Below are 22270 nucleotides of genomic sequence, written 5' to 3'. Positions count from 1 at the left end.
AATTATAGCACTTAATATCAGTGGGTGTGGGGACAATCTCTCTCTAAATACAAGCTGTACATCAGATGCAGGTGTGTGTATGAGAGGTTCTTTTATACTAAAGCTGGCTGCTTTCAGATATATCCATTTCAGTAAGATCTGCCTTTGTAGCTACCTGAAAACCACTGAGTTGTCTTTCTGCTCAAGCAGCTGCTGGCCAGATGGCTATTAGTAGACCACCAAAACAACTTCAGACCAAGCAGGTCTGAGAAAGGGCCCAAAATCTCCTTGTTCTGAAACACTGAATCTTGGCAGTATAATAGTTCCTGGCCTTTATTTTTTTTTTTTCATGCAACATATTGGCCAAGGAAAGAAGCAAATTCTTGGAGTGGAAAAGCTTCCTGTCTGCTTATCTCATAATTTGGACTGAATTTAATAAATTGAAATTCACATATATATCTGATGTACTTTACAATGGAACTCTGAAAGGATGAGCAGTGTTTTGGTGTTGTCATTTGGTCTAAACGTATACAGCGTCTTTTTGTTAGATGAGAATTTTTGAAAGTGACTGGCAGTGGAAGCAGGAAGTGTGTTTGAAGCCACTTATGAAAAATCTGGCTCTCAAAAGATCTTCTTACCTTCCCTAAGCAAATTGGGCAAATCATGTAGGCTAGGCGAAGATGGCATTCCCCAAATGATTTGCTGGCTTGGGATTTTAGCAGCCATTTTATGCTATTGCTCACTGGAAAGATGTCTGGATATATTCAACAAAAGTCAGTGATTTCCACTGGCTTTGTTGCACTGCCATTTGCTAGCACCGATATAGTTAAATGTGCTATATTGTCATGCTTCTTTCCCCATATGCCACTCAAGATTGGCTTTTTGAGTTATGTGATCACACCGTAAATGGCAAAAATAAAGCATATTGCACACTTTGTACCATATATTGTTATATACCCTTGTATGCGAGTGTATTTATTTTCAGAGCAGCAGCAGAGGCCCCGAAAACCTTTGTTGTGGATTTGTGTAAGCCTTCAATATAAAGAAATTAATTATCTGTACTGGGGCTCCACTCCTACCCCCTCACGCCATGCTGTACAAAATACACCAAATGCCTTTATATGGAATGTAGCTGCTGCTTCCTGTAAATGTTTATAGGATGTTATTAAAAACATATGTCCTCTCTTCCCACAGACCTTGTTTAGAAAGCTTGCTGCAAGCATGTTGTTTTAGCTTTGCTTGCAAGAAGCAGCATCTGTTGTACTAAAAATGGTAGTTCTGTACAAATGTTTTTGTCGCTCCCTTTTGTAAGGCCTGATAGAATTGGGAGCTGCGTTTGCATTGGCTCGCTCCCTTGACAGAGAGCTAGCAGCAGTTGTTTGTGCCAGCCTCTAGAGATTTTCCTTATTGAGACTAAACTGCAACCCATAATGTGAGAGCCAGCTCGTCTTACTTAACCCTTGGTGTGTAACTTTGGTGCCTAGAAAACTTAGATCTCTAGTTGCACATAGGCAGTATAGAGAAATTACCACCTAGAGCCCAGGGGGTGCATGTTGCCACTGTGTTACCTACAGGAGCCTGACCTTTCTGTTCCCTGTCCCTGTGTGCAGGGGTTGCTTGCAGAGATGGAATCACAGACCAGGTATATGCTCGCGACTTCCATACATGCTTAGTCCCCTTTTACATCAGTGTGAATATGTAGCTCTAAGGGAAGATAAGCAGTCACAGTCAGGGTCAGAAAGCAGTGTCTGCTGTGGAGAACACACCTGACTCCTCTTTTTTCATATCCTCCTCATGATATGAGACTAGCTCCTACAGATATTAGTGCATTAAATCATTGTACTGCTTACCATTATCTTTGCTTTTACCTTTATTTGCTTCCTCTTCTGTTCTCTGAGGATATTTTTCTCTTCTTCCCTCTCATATCCCAAAGCTGTTGTTTGGATTTCAAACAAAGTGGAGGACAGGCTGTCTTTCAAGCTTCTCTATGGTGCCTTTTAATAAACTGAAGAGGTAGCTGTTGAGTGATGTGAAAGCTGCTGTTTTTCTTATATTTTTGTGCTGTGTGCTGAGTCCACAGCAACAGGATTGATTTTTTGTTGTTGTTGCACTTTTTCCTGCTACTTCACCCCCAACACCCATTCTAATACAAGTTTCTTTTTTCTTTCTTTCTTTTTTTTCCTTTTTTTAATCAACAGCATGAGCTTCATTTGGTGCCCTGTAACTCTCTTTCATGATAAAGAATAGTGAAGTGAAGCACGGGGGAGAAGGAAAATAATTTGCAAAGAACCAGGGAAAAATAAGCAGCCACTGTACCTCTTATCCAGTCCTCAGAATCAGAACGTACAGCAGACAGTACTTTTGGGCCTTCTTATGCTGTAGCCTGGTTCTGTGTCGTCAGTTTACATAGGCCAGGTATTTTCCAGGAGTGAGAATATGAGATTCACAGAAACTGATTTTGTTTATGAAGGTGGTTTTTCCTATGTTCAGGACGTAGTGAGAGCCTGCCAAAGTCTATTCTAGCATTTGGGTCTTTAAAAGAAACATATATAAGGAATGCCAGATAGGGAGGGGCTCAAATGTCTATCGGCGAAGCCCTCCTGATTAACAGTTTTTAGGGAAATAGGAGACACATAGCCAAGGAAGAGGAAAGGAGAAGAAACTGTAGGTGAGAGGTTTGCTGGAACAGGAACCAGAAAAGGAACAGCGGTCTGTGAAAGTCTGCTTGAATTTTAGCACTGTCTGGAGATGAAGACCTGGAGTTCATCCACCCCTGGGAGCCAAGGAAATTGCTGCAGCCTTGTTTGCTTTATAGACCTGAAGAGATTTGCCATAATGTCTTTTTAAGAAGTGATAGAAGTTGCAGGTTCGATCCCCACAAGAGATCACATGGGCTCAAGATGGGAGGAGGGATATTCGCTTGCTTGGCGGGAACAAGATGATGCACTGGAGTCCTGAGACCAATTTTAATTGTAGCTGTAGTTTTATACTGCTCAAATAAAGCATCCCGCTTCCAACCAAGACCCCACCCTTTTCTGAATCATTCCTTCTTGGTCAGTCTCAGTCGCTCACCCACCCATCTGCCCACCGCTGTGAAAGGTTTCTTGTCCTTTTACACTTACATTCCAGGAAGAAGACCTGCCTCCAGCCCAGCCTTACATGCCCTTGCTTTTTTTTCCTGGGGATTCTGCCAGTGAAACTCCCTAATTTTCTACAGGCAGATAGCCAGCAGCCAAGTTCAAAATGTGTTTTACTCTGAGTCCATAAACACGTAGGCCTACTAAGTGCATGCAGAAGCAGAAATTTACATAGAGCTCTTCAGGGTTTTATATTTTATTCTTTGGGTAATACATGATCCAGTGGAATTTGGGAGTGGCAATTATCAGATGCCTGTGAACACTTAGCATATCCTCATCTTGTGTAAGTTAGTCTTAGGGTTCAGTCCACATGTTGAGTCTCAGTGGTCTGTAGAGAATTGAATGGTCTGTAGTTTCTCGTTTGTTTTCTCTGCCTCTCTTTGGAAATATGTGGATGTCTTTTCTTCAGGTTCACAGACTAGAAAGATACTCTAGTCATTTAAAGCTGGAAAGGACATGACTAGGAGTTAATTCCAAAGACTAAGTGCCTTTGACTAGACAGAAGAGTGTCTATCAGCAGTCATTGCCAGCTGGGAGCTGTCAGTGAATGAGACTCATCTATGGGAGAGGAGAATAGAGTAGCCAGATAGGATGGACAGTGAGAGAGAGAGAGACAGGATGAGATGCCAGGGAAGCAGGAAGGGAGAAGCAAGCAAATGACTTGCAAAACACTGGAGATAAGAGTAACACTACAGAAGGTGGCCAGAGTGAAGTTATGAAATAGCAGGAAGACTGCATGCAGAGGGGGTGCAGTGATTAAAAAAAAAATAAAAAATCAGCTCCTGTTTCTGCCAGGAGGGGCTGTAGGAGACAAATAGATGGAAAGAGAAGGGTATGAATGTTGTAGAACAGAACCTTCCTGTTCTTAATCTCTCAGCACCCGCTGGGGCGATGTCCATTTCTGTCTCCAAAGCATGCCTTGCAAATGGCATGTGTTCCTCCTTGGGTCCTGTCCCACTTTGCACAGCAGGACTGCAGAGGCAAGGGTAGAACTGGCTTATCACTGCAAGTATGCAGATAATACAAGGTTAGCAGCAGAGTTAGTATTTAGTGCGCCAGGCGCATGCCTGTCTCATATCCAAGGGGTTGAATTTGGAAATACTAAGAGTAAAGGGATGCCTTTAATACAGCTCTGAGAAGTCAAGCCTGTGCTTTGTTTTGAGATGGTGGTTTAAAATCCATGTGTCGAAATTGTTTCTACTAGCTATTATTTCATTATCAAAAAATTCCTGTAGTGCCTACAGTTATTGAAAAATAAATCTTGTGGAATAATCTAAGTATTGCAAGAGGTGCATACTGAGATGAAAGCCTATAAACATGGAATTTTCTTCCTGTCTTTTTGTAAGTGTGGTCTTTTTATTCATTGTCCCTTTGGGTCTTAATTAATGAAGACCAGGAGGCAACTGTTTTACCTGGTTAGTGTGGTGTTGAGATCATAAAATATCAACTTTGGCAGCTGATGCAATAAAGTGAAGTTCCCTGATGACTTTGAAAGTATTCAGTGAAATCAACTTGTTACCAAATCTTCTGTGAGTAAAAATTACCCCCTTCCTTTTTTTTTTTTTTTTTTTTTTCTCTCTCTGTCAACAGATATTGATGATGTCAGGAAGCACAAACCAGGTTACCTTGAGGCTACAATTGACTGGTTCAGATCATATAAGATCCCAGATGGTAAACCAGAAAATAGGTTCGCTTTTAATGGAGAATTTAAAGACAAGGTGAAGATGATACAAAATTAAAGATGTATCTTGCTGTCATATGGTCTCCTTGATCCATCCCAGAATTTTTGGAATTTCTTGCAAAGGAGCGGGAGTTTAATGTAAAGAATTTTTATATGGGGGATCTTTGAATACAGTATATGTGGACAGTCATAAATAATTTTTGGTATCTTTCATTTTATTCAAGGGAAATATATGTGTTATTAAAGGAAGTCAGTAAAAATATTTGGTCCTGATCCTGAAGAGACTCTATGTTTGCAGTGCTTGTTCCTGTATTTTCATTCTCTTTGTGAGAGGAACAAGCAGACTGTCTTTTTTTTTTCTTCTTCTTCAGTCTTGATAAATTTTTGTGACATTTTTCAAGGCTGTGCAGTTTAAGCAAGACAATAGGTTGCAGATTTTTCCATATTTGGTATTTGCTCAAGGTATACTTTTTCCTGGTAATTTTATACAAGAACATTTGAGCTGTTTTTGGCTTGAAGGCTGAAAAAATATTTTTCCCTTTTTTAGAAAAAATGAATGGCTTTTTAAACAGCCTGCAGCAAAAATGGCCAGTGTTTGAAAGGAGAGTGGGCCTGGGAGTAGTCTTTGCTGAGGAAAATGCCTGGACTTTTCCAGAGGAAACTGAGTTTGATTTGAGTAAAAATACTTTGCAAATCATATATTGTGCACTCTGTACACTTTTTTTGGCGGAGAATCCTAAGTTCCTAATGAATGATGTCCATGTGTCAGCTAGCCCAGCCTTGCAGTGTGCTTTTCAGAGTTGTAAATTGCCTTCTAACCAGCACAGACAATTTTACGTTTTTTGCGTGGTTGGAGAGATGCTCCAGCTCCCCTCTGCACTAAAACTGTCTTTTAAATCAGTCAGACCTAGGGTTGTAAGGCTGGATAGCCTGATGTTCTGTTCCCTGTTCTCCCAATCACTGCACTTCCTGATTTTCCTGCTCTGTAGTTCTACCATAGCGACAGTTTAACAGGGATGTAGTCAGGTTGTCAGAGCTCAGGCTTGAGACTCTAAAGACCCTGACATAGCCAGTTTGGAGCACTTGGATACTTCTCAGGCATTTCTGGAGACCCAGGATGTGGTGAGGCGGCCATGGCTGTGTTCCAGCAGCTCTGGTGAAGTTCACAGTGTTCTGGTGGCATTTTGCCAAGGCGCTCCTTGTTAGGAAATGTGAATGTTCTGTTGGCAGCTTTTTGCAAGCCAGTCTAGATATCATCATCTGGATGCTGAGGTTTTTTTTTCCACCCCCCCATATTATTTTTGTTTTTAAACAACAACAAAAAACTGTTAAGCAGCTGACATGTTACATTGTTGCGAATGCTTATGTGATTGAGCAATTAATGAGGTAAACACACATTTTGGCTTGAGAGGGAAAACCTTAACTCTGACCCTGATGTGCACATACAACAGAGGAGTCATAGGCTCGTACACTTTGTCCTGTTTAGGACCTGGTACAGTTTTCTATAGATGTAGATGTCTGTTTAGTATCTAGTGCTGAATTCATTTTTTCCTGTAGCCTTCCAGTTTTCTGGCTGCGGACTGAGGGAAAATCCTGAATATGTTGCCAGTGTATTTGACAGATAGTGAAGTTTGTTTCTTTTCATAAAAAGGGTGTTATTTTAAGGGGCCTCCTTTGAGGCCTCATTAAATTTCTGGAAAATATAACGTGAAACTGTGTTTTAATGAACTAGTTCTGTGGCTTTTTTCTGTTTAATAGCCTTTTAAATCATAAAACTTTTCCTTCATGTAAACTAGGATTTTGCTGTTGAAATTATTAAATCCACCCATGAATACTGGAAAGCTTTGCTTCATAAAAAAGCTGATGGAGGTACTATTAAATGGTAAGTATCCAGTCAAATCTTTTCCTCTTTGTATTGTGCTAGTGCTATTGGTATTCAACATGTGGCAGCTGTGTATGAACTGCTTAGACTTTTTGTGTTGAGGTGATAGGAATATTCATGTTTTTAGGATTGACAATTAATAATTGACTGTGATAGTTGCACCTTTTTAGTAATGGTTTATTAGTAAGGGATTCAAAAATATATTGATTATACAAAAATTATATAGACTACTTAAACTTTCTAGTGATAGCCCCAGAGGGTGTGTTTGGAGTCATTTGGGGAGAAGCTCTGTATCCCATGCAAATCCTGATCAGTTGTCTTGTCACTGTTTATTCCATCCTTTCAGTGCTGTATTACTGTGATATGAATTCCTTTGCCGCTTAAGATTCCATGAATTTTTTACAGTTATTCTCCGGAATGCTGAATTACTGTTCATTACCAACCTTTGGCCTGATCTAAATTGAAATGGACTTTATTAAACTCTCTGAACTGGTTTGCATTGGCAGTTGTGGCAGCAGATGCCTTGAAGAGGAGGCGGGTGTGTTTGCCTGGTGCTGTCCAATGGCTGTAGATGCACACTATGTAAATCGGAGGGCACAGGCTGTGCTCACATAGTCACTGTCCTCTTGTACTTTCTTGGGGAAATGTGACTTTCTCTCTCTTCCTTGGGGCTGACTGAACAAATTCAACAGTTGGACAGGTTAATAATTTTAGTATAACATTACAAAAATGTCGCAGGAGAACATTCAAACTTGAGTTTTCATCATTTCAGAAGCACTTTGAGCTACATGTTAATTCAATTTAAAAATAATTAAAATCACAGTCTTGCTTTGAGGGATTGTGTAAGACCTTAAAAACTCATGACCAAACTCATTTTGGTGTAAAAGGGTACAGATTCATAGTCTGCAGGAAGACTGACGCTAAATTTTTCTGCACTTTGTGGAAGCAGTACAGGTATCCGATGCTTTAGGTAAGAGCAGAATTTTGATCTAGGTTTTCTTTTTTCTTATCCATGCTTGAGGGTGCAAGCAGGTTACTGCAAACCAGGAGTGGCCTGCCTGTCTCTGCATGCATGTAGAATCTGCCATCCTTTAAAGCACAAGAGACATGGTGGATATTTGTGCCATCCATGTGAGCCAGTGCGGTAACTCCCTCAAGGAATGCCTGTTTCTCTCTGTTGACCTTTGGGTAGATTTAGATTCTTAGCTGTCGTTCTTTGCATTGTACCCGAGTTAGCTGCCAGAAGCAGAGTGCCTGAGTACTGCTTACGTTAATGAAGAACATTTGCATAAAAATGAACCCCCCCCCCCCCCAAACCCAGTCCCACAGAAACAAAGAACATCCCCCTAGTCCTCTCCAACATTGCTGGTTACTTTGTTTTTGACTTCCTCATTTCTGGACAGATAGACACTTCTGAGCTCTTTGTGTGGAGGTGGTTTTTTTTCCCCTCATGGATACTTAATCATCTGTCTCTTTTCTAATAGTTGATAAACATATTATTAATTTTATCTCTCAGCACAAATGTTCTGGTGAGTGGTAGCCCGTTTTGCTGCAGTGAAGAGGATGCCCGATCAATTGTGCAGTCGGTAAGGGCAATATTTACTTTTTTTTTTAATCGATTAATAAGAAAAGAAGATTCAGAGCTCCAAAATGGAAATAAAGTAGCTAAACTGAAATGGTCCTTACTTTATGCCTTAAATTTCCTTTTAATTAAAAGGAAGAGCACAAAGGTTGTGGGGGAAATGTAAGCATTATAATATAAACCTTTCATTGCAGTGGCCCAATTGTATTTTCTGGCAGGTTCATTACCATTCTGCTGGGGTTTTTTGGTTTTTTTGTTGTTTTTTTTTTTCCGTCTGTAGTGCTATTTCTTCTGATCCTGAATAGCAAGATGGACTGCTATTTGTATCTAGCCTGCTGTCTTCTCTGTCTCCCCTGTTGCCATGAGTTACCACCCAGTGTTAGAACTCATTGACTAGCTGACTGTAGTCCCTAATCACTAAAAGCATCCTTTGTTTGTCTACTTGCATAATTAAATGCATTACTATAAAAGAGGGGGCTGCTTTTTTTGAATGTTTCTTAAAGAATGCCTGTCATATTCTGTAAATTAACATAAAATTAAAACACGCAAGTTTCCTGTTTAGGCGAGAAAGATGTCCTGCAGGTCTGATGCTTTCATGTGCAAATGCTAGTTGAAGGAGAATTTCTTCCATTTTAAAATATGCTGGTTTGGATGCCAGAATGTAAGCAAAGTTACGAGAAATTACCTGAAGAAAAGAACCCCCAAGTACTTACTAATTTTTTTCCCTTTTTTAACATACTCTGTGGTTGTGCCTATGCCCATGACCACAGGAGCATGCCAAGTATTTTGCACATGTGCATGGCTGCTTGGGTAGCTAACTAACTAGGGCTGTGTGCAGTCAGTGTTTTGCCCCAGTAGTCACAGTAATTATGCAAGTGCAGGTCTCAAAGGAGACGGCATCCACTGTCTGTGCAGTTAAGATTACAACTACCATTTCTAGTAAAAAGGTACTATCCTGAGTGGTATTTTGTCGTAAGCAAGTAAGACTTTGTCACTTGCAAAAAAGTTGATTTAAGACAAAGAGGTGTCACACTGAACTTTTTCCCTCTCCTGGTGTGTTGCTTTCAGCATTTCTTTAAAAGTAGCTTGGCATTTGCAATTGTGAATGTGTTTTGATCCATTTTGATTAATGGGATTGTAAATTTTATATGAAAGAAAAATTCATTTTAGTATTCAGATATGCTTTTAGTCATGTCAGTCACAGCTATAAGCAAATATTTACCTCCCCTATACTTTGAATTTACAGTAGCTTTTAATGGATATTTAAATGCAGCTAAAATTTCAGGTTCAAATGTATTCTTAGTTTGGACAGTGACAAATCTGCAAAGGAGTATTTCCTTTTGTGTGTTCTGTGCTGCTTGTACTTCGAAGCATATAAGTAAATAATTATCTGTTTAAACCAGCGGTATCCATTATTTTGCCTCTTAATTACAAATTACAATTTTTCTGGAGTTTTGGATTTGTAAAACCTGTTTATAAAAATCCATGCTTCAGATCAAACTTTAATTAATGTCTTATGAACATTTGCTTTTTTATCAAATATTATCACTTCCTGGCTTCTTGTGCCTCACATTATTTTCTTTAAGTGATATATTATTGTTTTTGTGAAGTTGTCATGCCATACTCCTTTCCATCATTCTGTTTCAGTATATTCTAAATACGTTAATTGTGTCTATGTAGATGACTGTCTTTTGGTACTTTACAAACAGGGAAAAGATGCAGTCCTGTTTTATATACTGTTCTTACTGTATGCAATTTCCAATCTAAAGTAACTTGAAAAAGTAAGATACTCTTGAAATCGAATGGCAGACAATCAAACTCTGAATATAAGCAATAAAGCTGACTTGTACATTTTAAGCAGGTATCTTTTTGTCTAGTACACGGCATTGCTCAGTTTGGTTGTCAAGCATTCATCTCTTTCAAGCAGAAGTGAAAATACATGAGTGTTGGCTGCAGAATCTTAATGGCCTTGGTCATTTTAAATTTAAGCTGCCTGTATCTGTTTTTTTTGAAACTAAAAGCACATATTTTTTCTAATTTATGTCCATATATTAATTTCTGGATAAAAGCAGAAGAATGAAAAACCAGAGTGGACCTTTTTATAGTGAGAAATATATTTCAGCTACTGCATAATTTCTGAGTTACTTGTGGCACTGAGAACTGGTTCATTACACTCCTGTTTCCTAGGTCAGACTGTAATTATGGAATTTCTGAGTTGGTGATAATTGCCTTACATTAAATCAGGTATACTGGGTTTTCAAAAAAAACCCACTCACTATTGTTGTAAACCAGTTTTCATAGCGAAAAGAGAAATGTAACTAAGAACCAAATGGTAAACAAACATGCTTATCAAGTGCTTAACAAATTATGCACATATCCAAATTTGATACATTTTTGATTGAGTAATTTCATAGATAGTCCCGCTAATTCCAGTAGGACTTACTGTGCAAGAATTTGACCTTTCATTATTTTACAGAGGTGGGACTAAAATGGCTTGTTTGTGTTGGGGAATTTCCACTGCACTGAGTTACTTGCAGGACAGAAGGTGTGTTGTAGTGTGAAATTACTAGTGGCGAATCAGGAATAGTTTTACAGCTGGAGAAGCTGCTATGTCCAGTCAGTCCCAGTGAGATCAGGAGATAACCTGTGCGTATGAGGACATGTACCGAACATTTCAACTACCTAGAATTATGCCAGGCCCCCTGCAGCTACACACTCATTGGAGTTTTAAACTGTAGATGGTGAAAGTTTCTGGTGTTTCCTAGCATCTGAAAACTGTTTCATCTCTTTCTCAGCTCCAATGTTAGAACATGTTGAGAACTAAACCCTGGAGGTATGCGGCTTTGTAGCTGAGTATGTTAGTGCTAAGATGTACTGTTTGTTTCGGGCTTCTAAGTGTTGCCATCTGCAAAACTGACCAGGACAGCCAAACCTTTATTTAATGTTAATCCCAAGAACTGCTTGCTCACAAGCTCTGTGAAAAAGCTGCTGAGGACTTTTTAAATTGGAAAACCTCCAAGGCAATCTATATATAGTTAGTAGAGCAGTGTTTCTCAGACTTATCACATAATTCTTCCCTTGTAATACTGGAAAGAAAATGAACTAGGAAAGCTTTGCTAGATGAGGTCTCTTTGATAAAAGACAGAAAAATCTCTTTGGGGAAAATATTTGGCTTTTCCTTATAATTTAAAAAATACCCACCAAAATCTTAACCTGTACATTTACTAATGTGTTTAAAATGATTCAGATCTAAGCAGACAGATCTGTTAACTGCCTTTTTCCCTACAACTTTTTTTATCAGGATATTTCCATTTAGGACTTGGTAGAAGCAGAATTATCTGTTCAGTGGCCAGTTGTGAAACAAAAGGTGGTGTTTGTTTTTTCACCTGTACCCCAAATGAAAGGATTCTGTAGTGAAGAAGCTCCTGTTTCAGTGGGATGGGTTTGTTTGACATGTTCCTGGTGGGAAGATGGTCCTCTTGAGTTCTCAGCTTAAGCTCTCTGAGCAATTATCCCAGGAGTGGCAGGCACCTTTTGTACATTGTGACCACTGGTTCTCACTGCCTTATGAGATGAGGCTATGTTTAAGGCTGGAAAGGCTACAATAACACTGAAAAGAGAGAATGGTTTGGTGATGAGGCCAGGAGGACCTGGGTTACATTCATCACACTGCCACATACTTTCTTTATGACCACAGACCAGTCACGTAGCCCCTCTGTGCACTTAATTACTGTGGGTAAAGCAGGAAGAAGAAGAATACTGTTTTTCCCCTCCCTCCTCACAGGCTGTTTTGGGGATCCAGCCCTGCGCATGCTCGGAGATGGCCATGCTCACAAGAGAATCCCACCCTGGCTCAGCTCAGTTTGAGCTCTGTCTTGCGCTGAGCCCTCCTGCCACAGCTTCTGGGTCAGCCTGGCCATCCTCAAAATACTTATTAATGTCTTTAGGTGCCATTAGTAATTGCAGAAGGTGTTTTCCACCTATAAATTTAGAAGACAATATTGTTCACAGTGCAGCTTTGTTCTCCTGAAGCTTCAAACTGCTGTAAAGCCTGTCTTTGAGGCTGTTTCTTTGCTGCACGATTCACCTAAGTGATTTGTCCCAGGGTTGTCTGTTTGGGTAAGCCTAGCTTGGGTGGGCCTTTGTCACAGCAAAGGCTAGTGTCCTCCCAGTTTTTGCACTTGATTTGTGCATGTGGGTGGATGTCGCAAGATCCTGTGTGCCGAGATATTCTCTATTTCTTTCCTCATCAGTTATGTCAGTTGGAGAACTTGCCTCTTTGAGGAGCTGAGGGAAGGACAGTGGAAGGTTATTGTTATTATTAGCATAACTACACTTTCATCTTCATTGCGAGGCAGGTTGGTTCCAGCTGGTGTTAAAACTGACTTTAATTTCTTCCCTTAGCTTTAAGTAAAAGAACAGGATAAGCTGTTGTAATACTGTGATAGAGTAGCGCTGTATCCAGCTTTGCTGCGAAATGAACCTGGATCTACAGACCTATGTATTAACACAGAATTTGTTGCTCTCCACAGAGTTGACTCCTCCTCTGTCAAAATTTAGTTGTAAAAGGGTGTAATTATACATTTATTTTAAAAAGTTTGAATCTATGTAATATAAATTGTGTGTATATACCCACATGCATACCTTATAATAAAACATGTACAGTAACATAACTGGAAAGGCATTCTTACTCTTTGGTATGTAAACAGCAAATCCTGTTATCCTGAAAGACAACAGAGTAGGAGAATTCCCTTTATGTTAGATAAGGTATGAATCTATCACTCACTATTAGTGTGTATGTTCTGTCATTTGTGAGCAACAAAGAAACTTGTACGGTAGCTTAAAAAAAAAAGTGGAAGGTATTTAAAGGTAGAATATTGCCCTTCAGGGCCTACAGAAAGTTCTGTTTATATTAGTATCTCTTAATATTAAAATCAAGAGCACATCTCTTCAGCAGTAAAATAGCTTTGAGTTTTGATACTACCTGTGAAACTTTAGCTAACAACTAATACGTTGTTGGTTTTTTTTAGGCACCAGCACCTGTGAATGGAGACTCTGTTTCCGAAGAAGGTATATTCTTTTTACTCCAACTGCCATATGACTTTTTTTTAATCATTTGCTTTAAAAATTGACATAAAAACAGTCCTATTGAAAAAAGTACACAGGAGAGTCAAGATAATGGTTATATTTTGTCAGACTGTCATGCCTGTCCCCTGTTAAATAGATTGCGGACAGAAATTCGGGGCTGTTTATGGGAGAAGGTTACGGTTACGTGTAGTCTACATAAAAAGATGAGAAGATTAAGTATTTTTTTTTCTTTCACTTTGTTCAGGGAAGGCAAATGCATGATACTTATCCTTTTTAATTGAGAAAGGTTGCTTTGCCTTATTTTTTGTCATTCCTCATAATAGCTAACCAATCAAATAAACAACCCCTTTTCCTAAAAGTGACATAACCACACTTACTTTTCCAGTGTAGTTTTTAAAAACAAAATCAACTCGTTTCTATGATATTGTTTTTCATGTTAACAGAACATGTGTTTTTAGTCAAGAAGTAAGATTGCATCCTAGATTTTCATTTTTGTTAGCTACTTTTAAAAAAAAGACATTTTTTCTACTGGCAAGAACTCTATAGAGAAAATGTATGCACTGTTTGAGATGGAGGGGGTTACAGAAACACTAAGAGACTGAAAGTCATGAGTCAAGTTCCAAATTGTTTGCAAAGTAACATCTGTGTAGTCCATATCATGGGAAAGCAAGTTGCATTCCGTTTGTCCTTACATGGCATGCCAATAAATAGCATTTATTTACTGAAGTATTACATCTCAGACATCTGACAGACAGCTGAACATAATCTGCCTAATCTTTGATGTTTTCCAGGGATGGTCACGTCAGTGTTGTAACTTGTTGCAGGGCAGTTTCAGCCGAACTGTTAATGAGGGGCTTTTATTTTGAGGACATGCTTTATGTAGGGTGGGGATAGAGTTCACTCGAAAGTGTTGTATTAGGAGGGGAGACAGTTGAAAGGGTAGAATGTTGCTTTTGAAATGTTTGTGTTTGGCTAGTTGCATAGAATTAATGCCATTCTTGATGTGTGTTTTTTGTTTTAGTTGATGCCTGGTACTTTTTTCCCAAGTGATCGTCAATAAGTTCTGAAGCCACATCATCAAATCTTCAATCATCCCTTTTTTTTCCCTTGAGTTTTGAAGACACACAGGCAAATGAACTAATTGCTGGATTCCTGTTGAGACAACTTTTCAAATTATATGAACTTTCTATCATGTAAATAAACACTGACATACAGTTATGTTTCCTTTCTATGACTGTCTTGTGCAGGGTGGAGGAGAGGGAAGAGGGCTTGCTTGCTTGTTCGTTCCTGAGCTTCAGAACTCTAGGATTCCTTTTGTCCATTCATGAAGTGCATCAAAAGAGATGGGAGATAAGGTGGCTTCAACCTTTGTTCTCCAGATTTAGAAATAATCCAAGTCATCAGGTGCATAGGAAGCTGCATTAATTTGCATCTCAGGACTTGTCTGTCTGCCATGACTGTAATCTTTTTCGGAGAGACAGTAATCTTTGGTATGTTGTGGGCTTAGCAGCTTACTATGTGCTCAAATATGCAACTGTGCACTGTTTCCTGAGGTATATTCTTTTTTGTGCCCGTGGGTCTCTGCATGTTTCATAGCGTTATGGGTGTAGCATGTTTCCTTTTAAAAGCAAATACAACTTCACTCCAAAAAGTAATTCAATTAGGAAGGGCTCATGCCATAACAATTGAAATAAGGATGCACATGTGCTCTGTGTAGTACATCCTGTTTTGATAACTTCTTTGTTTCATCACACAGGAAGGATTTTCCTTATGGAATGTTTCCATTTTTAGAATTGTGTATGCCTGAAGGCTTCTGATAGTTCCTCATGCAGTGGGACAAAGTTAATAAAGTGTATAGAACTGAGCTTTGTGTTTTCCTAGTAAGAATGTCTGCCATATTTTCTGCTGCAGGATTATGTCAGATCTGTCTGTACCGCCTGGTATTCTCTTAAAAAAAAAAAAAAAAGAAAGAAAGAGAAAAAGAAAAAAAAATTCCCCCCCAAAAGCTGTTAAGTAGAAAGAGAGGAAATGATCATGCAGAGAGACAGCTTTACCCAGCCTGTTACTGAGACCAGAGGTGAGCATTGTCTAGTTTGTAAAATGACTGAAACAAAGGCTTAATATTGCAGGCACTTGATGGAAGTGGGAGACAGAAAACTGAAAAATACAGGCTGTGGGCTTGACATAGAGGATTAACTTTTCTTTGCAAAGAATGTTATTAATAAGAAAACTTTCACCCTCAGGGTGTATTTCTTTGATTTTAGGAGTTAATTTTCTGCTTTAGAGAGCTTGCTCTAGAAAGTTGCTTAGTGTATAAACACCAGTGAGGGGCCTCAGCATTTTTGAGTAGTCTGAGTTCTCCCATCTGCAAGGGGTTTTGCATTGTTTTATACAATGCAAAAAGACTTTAAAGACTACTTTTCTGTTTTTTTGGGTTTTTTTTTTTTTTTTTTTTTTTTTTAATCCAGAGGTAAGTTACATCCAACATGTATTTACAATACTGATTTGGCATATTTGCAGGATTCTAAGATAGTGTGCATTATACCTGCAGATGTAATGGCCTTTCTTTTTTCTTTTATTTTGTAATTGATTAAATAGGGCTGATGTGCAGCCTCTCAGTATGAAATTACTCTGGTTACAGGTGAGCTATTGTAGAGTGCAGAACAGCTGCCACATTTGCCTGTATGGTGGTTACTACTAAGAGAGGCTTGCTGTTCTGTAAAGTGCTTAGGGACAGTTGGATGATGAAGGGCACTGTGTAAAATCAAATCATCTTCCCTATACATAGCTCACTTCTGTACTTTTTTTAATTTTTGAGACATGTAAGGGAAAGGCAACATAAGCATACAAAAAACAGCTATTGTTTACAAACAGATACCCATGCTAAACTGAAGAGTAGGTTAAACAGTAGATAGTATGGTTTTGTTTAGAAGTTATTTCCTTTTTACTGTAAATAACTTTAGTAGTGCTTTTTAATTTATAACTACATTAATGACGTAGGGTTAGGAATTGAGAAATATATGTTTAGATCAGATTAGACTTTATGCATGTAAATAATAATAAATAGTATTTGGAAAGCTGAAAACTTATATGAACTGAAATGTCTGGTGCTGTCATAAATTTTGAAAATGTTAAAATATTTCCTGCATGGAGAGTATATAAACAGATGACTGCCTTGTCTTCAGACTGCTTACAACATCTGCTTATGTACATTTTCTAAAGGTTTTTCCCAAGTGGGATAAAAAGATGTACAGTTACGTGTAACCTCACTGCTAAAATGTACTGAATGGTACTGACGTGTGCGTTTTGGAAATAGAGTGTAATAAAAAAGCTGTGGAGAGAATGTCTGCTAATAAGAGGATCAGGGGATGGGACAGAGAAACTCGGGAATGTGTTTTATAGATCACTTCAGGAAAAACAAGTTTACAATAAACACTTGGTTTTTGTTTTGTTTCCTAGGCCAGGTCTTCTGTTTGTCCTTATTTGTATTCCTATATGTTACGTTTAAAACTGTATTCATTGCAGTGGGAAGCTTAGTATAGCAGTGTCTGCTTTTCGATAGCTGCATGAAATGATTTTTTTTCACTTCTAATACTAATATCTCCTGGAAATAAGTCTTGAAGGGAAATAAATATCTTTTTGCAGGAAATAAATCCATCCTAATTGTATCTTCTGCACTGAATCTATAATACACATAGGTATGTAATTCTTTCAAGGACAACTTTGCATCTTGATTTCTTTCTTTCTTTTTTTTTTTTTTTTCTCCTTAAGGAAGGGAGAGGTGGCTCTTTTTTCGCTATTGGGGTGATGAAGCTTCTGTTTACCTTTGTAATTCACTAGCTGCTGCTCAAAATAGTATCTTTGACTGACATGGAACCCACACCTCAGTCCCCCAACTGAAAATGAGGCTTGAATTTTACTTAATGTGAAAATAGTGTCGATTATTCTTTAAAGTGTGAAAATAATAGGGTTGTGAAAATAGCATGCTATTGTCGCTGTTAGGATGTTATTTTCATGCTGTTAGTAACAGTGGACATCCTCTAAAAATCTCCAAAAGAATAGAAAGTAATTCTGAGCTGGATTTGGGAGAACTGTTCATAGATGTTATGTAGAGAAAGTGCCTTGCCATAACTTGTTTCTTGTTACCACGTGTATTAACACTTGAGAGCTGTGACATGAAGCTGTCCTAAATTCATCAAAGTATTATTTCATGCTTCCCTCTCTTTGCTGAGATTGAATCTTTTTACTGAGTTGTAGTTAACAAGGCAAAAACAATATTAAGTCAGTAGGGTGCAAAATATTGTTTTTTCTACCTTTGCTGTAGAGTGTAAGGTGATTTCCTACCAGAATTTATAACCTGGATTGCACTCCATGAAGACAAGAGGACTGGAATTTAGAAGACAAGAAAGTGAAAAGTTGGCGGAAGGAGAACAGAAAGAATGGAACCCAGACCTAGGAGGTTCGAGCAAAAAAGTGAATGAAATGTAAAATAGGAGAAATGGCAATGTTTTAAAACAGTTTTTCCTAAATATTCCCACAATATGTAAAAATACTGATTTCATACAACTGGAGGGGTCAAGTGGGATGTATTCATCAAGGAAGAAGAACATTTAGCTAGGACACAAGTTGGAATTGTATCCCCAAAGTCCCTGGGGGTAGGATTTACTCTTTAGTCCTCTGGGTGGGGGAGAGCAACAGAAAGCAACAATTGTATGTATTGCTGACTTGAATTTCTGAATCTAAGTCTTAAGGGTTGTGCTGAGATGATGTGGATACTTAGCAAAGGTTGAGTGACTCATTCGCGGTCAGTCTTTGATTTCGTACGGCTTTTCTACACGGCAGGTTGCTGGATGTATGTGGTGCTCTCTTACTAAGGCTACAGAGGGGGTCTAGAGGATAGACCAGAAAAGTCAAGTTCACCAGAGGAGTATTACTTTGTTGGCTAATTCATTGCTGATTATTGCAGCAGAAGCGTCTAAATATTCTGGAGCTGTGGACAGAATTCAGATGCTGTAGCTCATGTTTTCTCTCATTCTTGATCTGATAGCTACATTATAATTGAATCTTCAGTCTTATCAGTGATTGAGTATACTGAATCAGAAGGAAGATTTTTTGCTTTTCTTTTGTAAGAGTCAAAAACCTTAAGTTGAAAATGTAAAACCCAGAAAGGATTGCAGTATTCTGTGCATGGAGAATATGCCTTATGTGCCAGAACACTGTTGCCCATTAGCTTTTTCTGTCAGAGCATCCATACAAGGTTTCTGGATTCTTTACAGGTGTCACCAAATTTAATATTAACTTTTTTGGTTTATTATCTTTGGAAGAACACATATGTACAATACCCAGACATTACAGCACACATGCAAATTCACATGTTAAGTTGCATTCCTAGTCATGGTTTGCTTGCCTGGAAAATAAAGAGTTTTCTTCCGTTTGTAGGTAAAAATATGTTCAGATCTGGAGATCCTAATTTTTGTGTGTGGTGTTCATTGCCAAGAAATCGCTAGATGGTCCCCTAGGCTTCTCTTTCAGAGAAAAGAGAATGAGTGCAGTCACTGAAAGGTCTGTACTTTGTAGGTATGATCCACTTTATGCTCTTTTATTGATGCTCGTATCAGGACAAGGGTATTGGAATGTTATGAAACTGGTTTGACTACTCCGAGTAGCTGACTATTGTCTGCTGCTATTATACCAACTACAGGATTTTATAGAGCATTTTGCGTTTCACATTTTAAATACACTGAAGAGTAAACTTCTAAAGCACTGGGTTGGAATACAAAAAATTAACTTTTAAATTCTGCTTTTTTTTGTCCATGTGGGCTTGGACAGACCACATAATCTTTATGATATCTGTAAAATCCATGGAAAAGTTACTGCTCGTGAATGGTCTGATTTCTCGCAAATGCAGAACTAACACTTCTGCAATATTAGGAGAGAGGAACTCCTAGTTTCTAGGAAAACACAGGATACATTCAGCTTTGCTTACTGTGAAAAATTAGCTATGCTGGCAATTTCTGAAGGCCTTTACTATAAAGATGCAGGTTTTGCTAGTCACGCTTCTGCCCTAGGGTTGCCTGGTGGCATAGTTATCTGAAGAGTGAAGAGTGGTGGTGAAAGTTCAAAGTGTAAATTGGCATCTTGGTCCTATGACTTTTGCGGTAGGCTTGACTCAGTTGCTAAGCAGGTCTTTTAAGTTTCCTAATGGCCTGTGTGTGGTGTTTCTAGAGTGCAGAAAAGCCAGTTTCAAAGTGGAACTGGTGACCACCTGGGCATTCTGAGCATTTTAACTTCAAATCATAGCACACCTAGGAACAAAGCTGGTTTAAGACTCAAAGTGAAAATATCCTCCTAGCGCCTGCTGTTTAAAAGGCCTACTATGTAGTAAAAATTGCATCTAGTAGAAGGGCGCTTGGCAGCCTGCTCTCCCTAGGGAGCTGAGATTAGAAGGAAGGCACAGTCGGGTTAGGACACAATTCCCCTGACAGAGCTGTGCGGCAAAATTTACTTCTTGCCTCTCCTTATTGCCTATTTTTAGCTAGATTTATTTATGCCTCATAAGTGATAATTTGGGAATGAAGAACTTTAAGATTTCTAGCCCTTTACTTGGGCACTGAATGGTTTTGTGTCTCGGACAAATCATATAAACCTCCCTCTCCCTCCTTTTTTTTTTTTTTTTTTGGTATCTGTAAATAGGGACAGTATCTGTTTATGTTGCAGTAATGTTGTGGGCATTAGTTGCTTGAAAACTTTAAACATCATGGAAGCCTTATTACTAACAGATGTCTCTCTGACCCCATAGGTTGGCAGCACAAAGCTTCTAAGTATTCAGACAAGAGGAGGTGGTTGGGAGTCCTGTAAAACAAAGTTTCTGTAGCTGTGCGTGCGGAAGGGAAATCCTGCAAGAGAAAGGAGCCAGGGTAAGAGCAGGGCAGCTGAGCAAGGGTCACTGTGAAGTGCATATGAAAAGAAATTTGTGGCTTATAATGCAACTGGAGAACAGGAACAGAACTAGGGGACCCAAATGGGGTAAAGGATATGGTATCTCCTAATACTAGAAGAGGTTTGGGCTAAGTGTCATCAGTACACCTTGCTCTATTTCCTAGAAGTCATGTATAGGTGTTATTCCATAATCACTATACTTTGCTGTATAAAAGTAGTGAGGGAGAGCCCCAATGCAGGTTGCTACATTGTGTTCTATATTTTGTGGTCTGAAAAGTAGCTCTTTGATTCACTTACCTCTCTGTCTTGAGCTGGAATAGTTTGTGGGACCTCTAACTGAAATGCAAATTAGCCTTAGATGTTTCTTTTCAATTCATGTTTCTTGGAAGAAGTGACACAATTCTTGAAAATATGGTAATGATGTTTCTGTGACATGCAAGCTCTTTACATGGTACAGCTAAACTGAATCATACCAGTATACTCAGTCTACCTTAAAGTGCAACGTGTGCTGGTTGTACTGCATGGGGTATTTTTCACTGAATGTATGATCTCATGATCTCATTTAAAAAAATAAAAGGGAAAGAAGTGTCCTTCACCAGGAAATGACCAAGCTAACTGCAGTAATTACCGAATGTATGCACCCCCATTCTTAAAACTTGAGGCTTTTATTTTCCTTTTAACTTTAAAAGCCTAATCCTGTTCTAAAAAGAAGTTTATTTTAATAAATTTGGCAAAAAATTTTTTTCCTGATGATTAGTTGCATAGTGAGTAGAAGTAGCTGGTGGCTCATTTTCAATTCTCTATTGTAGTAGTCAGTTACTGCTTTCTGTATTTTCCAAGGAATTCTTAAAATCTAAATTTTCCTATTTAGAACTGATATTCTTTAGAAGTTCAATTTTCATTTTGAAACAGTTTTACACTAAAGTCTTCTGACCCTTCAAAAGATGCCCAGTACGAATGGAACAATAAGATACTCATCCTGTATAACAACTGGGAAGCTATTTTTCCTGATTTTAAAGATGCTATTTTTCAGAATATGAATAATGAAAAAACTCATTTTTGCAGTCGTAACCATTTTCTGTATCTATTAGAACTTGCTGTAATCATGATCAGAGACCATTGTACTAGGTACTTTGTATATACATAATACCTCAAAGAGCTAACACTAAGTAGAAAAGACAGATAAAAGATAAGAGAAAAATTAAATGCTATTCCTGTTTTGCTGTTCAGAGAACTTGAGGAGCAGTGAACTTCAGCTACTTAGGGGTCTGACATATGAAAGTCTCCAGGGACTTATCCTGACACCTCAACCTGTGTAGTATAGTATCGTGCTGTTATTATTTGATAAACAGTTATATGAAGCAGTTTTGGTTGTTTGTAACACAGAGCAGCCAGTTAAGCAGGACTACAGTTTTATAAATTTAGTGTACTTTAAATAGCTAAAAAAAAAAAAAAAAAAAAAAAAAGATATCGGGACTTTAGATCAATGCTGTTGTATCTTCATGCCGCCCTGGACTGCATATCACATGTTGCTGAGGTCCAGAGAATGAAGCCTTGTATTCACAAAGGAGGTGAGGTACATGAAGCACCAATCACCTTGGGGATATACTTTTCCCTAAAATAAAAACTACCAACTGTGTCCTTTTGCCAGCTGAATCCCAGAACTTCCCTGAATGAGAACAGCCAGCATGTGTTTCTCTAATGTGTAGCCAAACTGAAGAGTTATGCTTTCTGGGAGTTAAGCTGGTCTCACTTTAAACATTTTTGCTTATCCCTTGAGCTGGCATTTGGAGATTACGGACCTACACCATGTTACTCGTAGAGCACCTTTACACTGTTGGCAGAGAACTGTCACCTTACACCTGCTGCCAGGGCTAGGAGGTTAAAATCCTTTATTAGATGAAGAAACTTCTGCATCTAATGCAGACTTGTTGAGCTCTGGTCTTTGTGCTTTCTGCCAATCCTGTCATGTTGATAAAAGT

The 22270-nt window shown here is 38.6% G+C and overlaps 1 protein-coding gene across 1 annotated transcript in view; it reads left to right on the top strand.

Moving 5' to 3' along the window:
- The window catches only part of PPA2 (inorganic pyrophosphatase 2), a 38814-nt gene extending 22006 nt beyond the window's left edge, over positions 1–16808 (top strand). The window contains exons 8-12 of the mRNA XM_026108854.2: positions 4707–4834; positions 6594–6679; positions 8196–8265; positions 13292–13331; positions 14371–16808. Coding sequence (XP_025964639.2) covers positions 4707–4834; positions 6594–6679; positions 8196–8265; positions 13292–13331; positions 14371–14399 — 353 coding nt within the window. The 3' untranslated portion in view covers positions 14400–16808. The remainder of the gene's footprint in view (positions 1–4706; positions 4835–6593; positions 6680–8195; positions 8266–13291; positions 13332–14370) is intronic.
- The last annotated feature ends 5462 nt before the right edge of the window (positions 16809–22270 follow it).

Source organism: Dromaius novaehollandiae, chromosome 4 (assembly GCF_036370855.1).
Source record: "Dromaius novaehollandiae isolate bDroNov1 chromosome 4, bDroNov1.hap1, whole genome shotgun sequence".
In the NCBI taxonomy this organism is placed as follows: domain Eukaryota; kingdom Metazoa; phylum Chordata; class Aves; order Casuariiformes; family Dromaiidae; genus Dromaius; species Dromaius novaehollandiae.
Note: the sequence above shows the minus strand (reverse complement) of the source record. Positions and strands in the feature narration are given on the sequence as shown.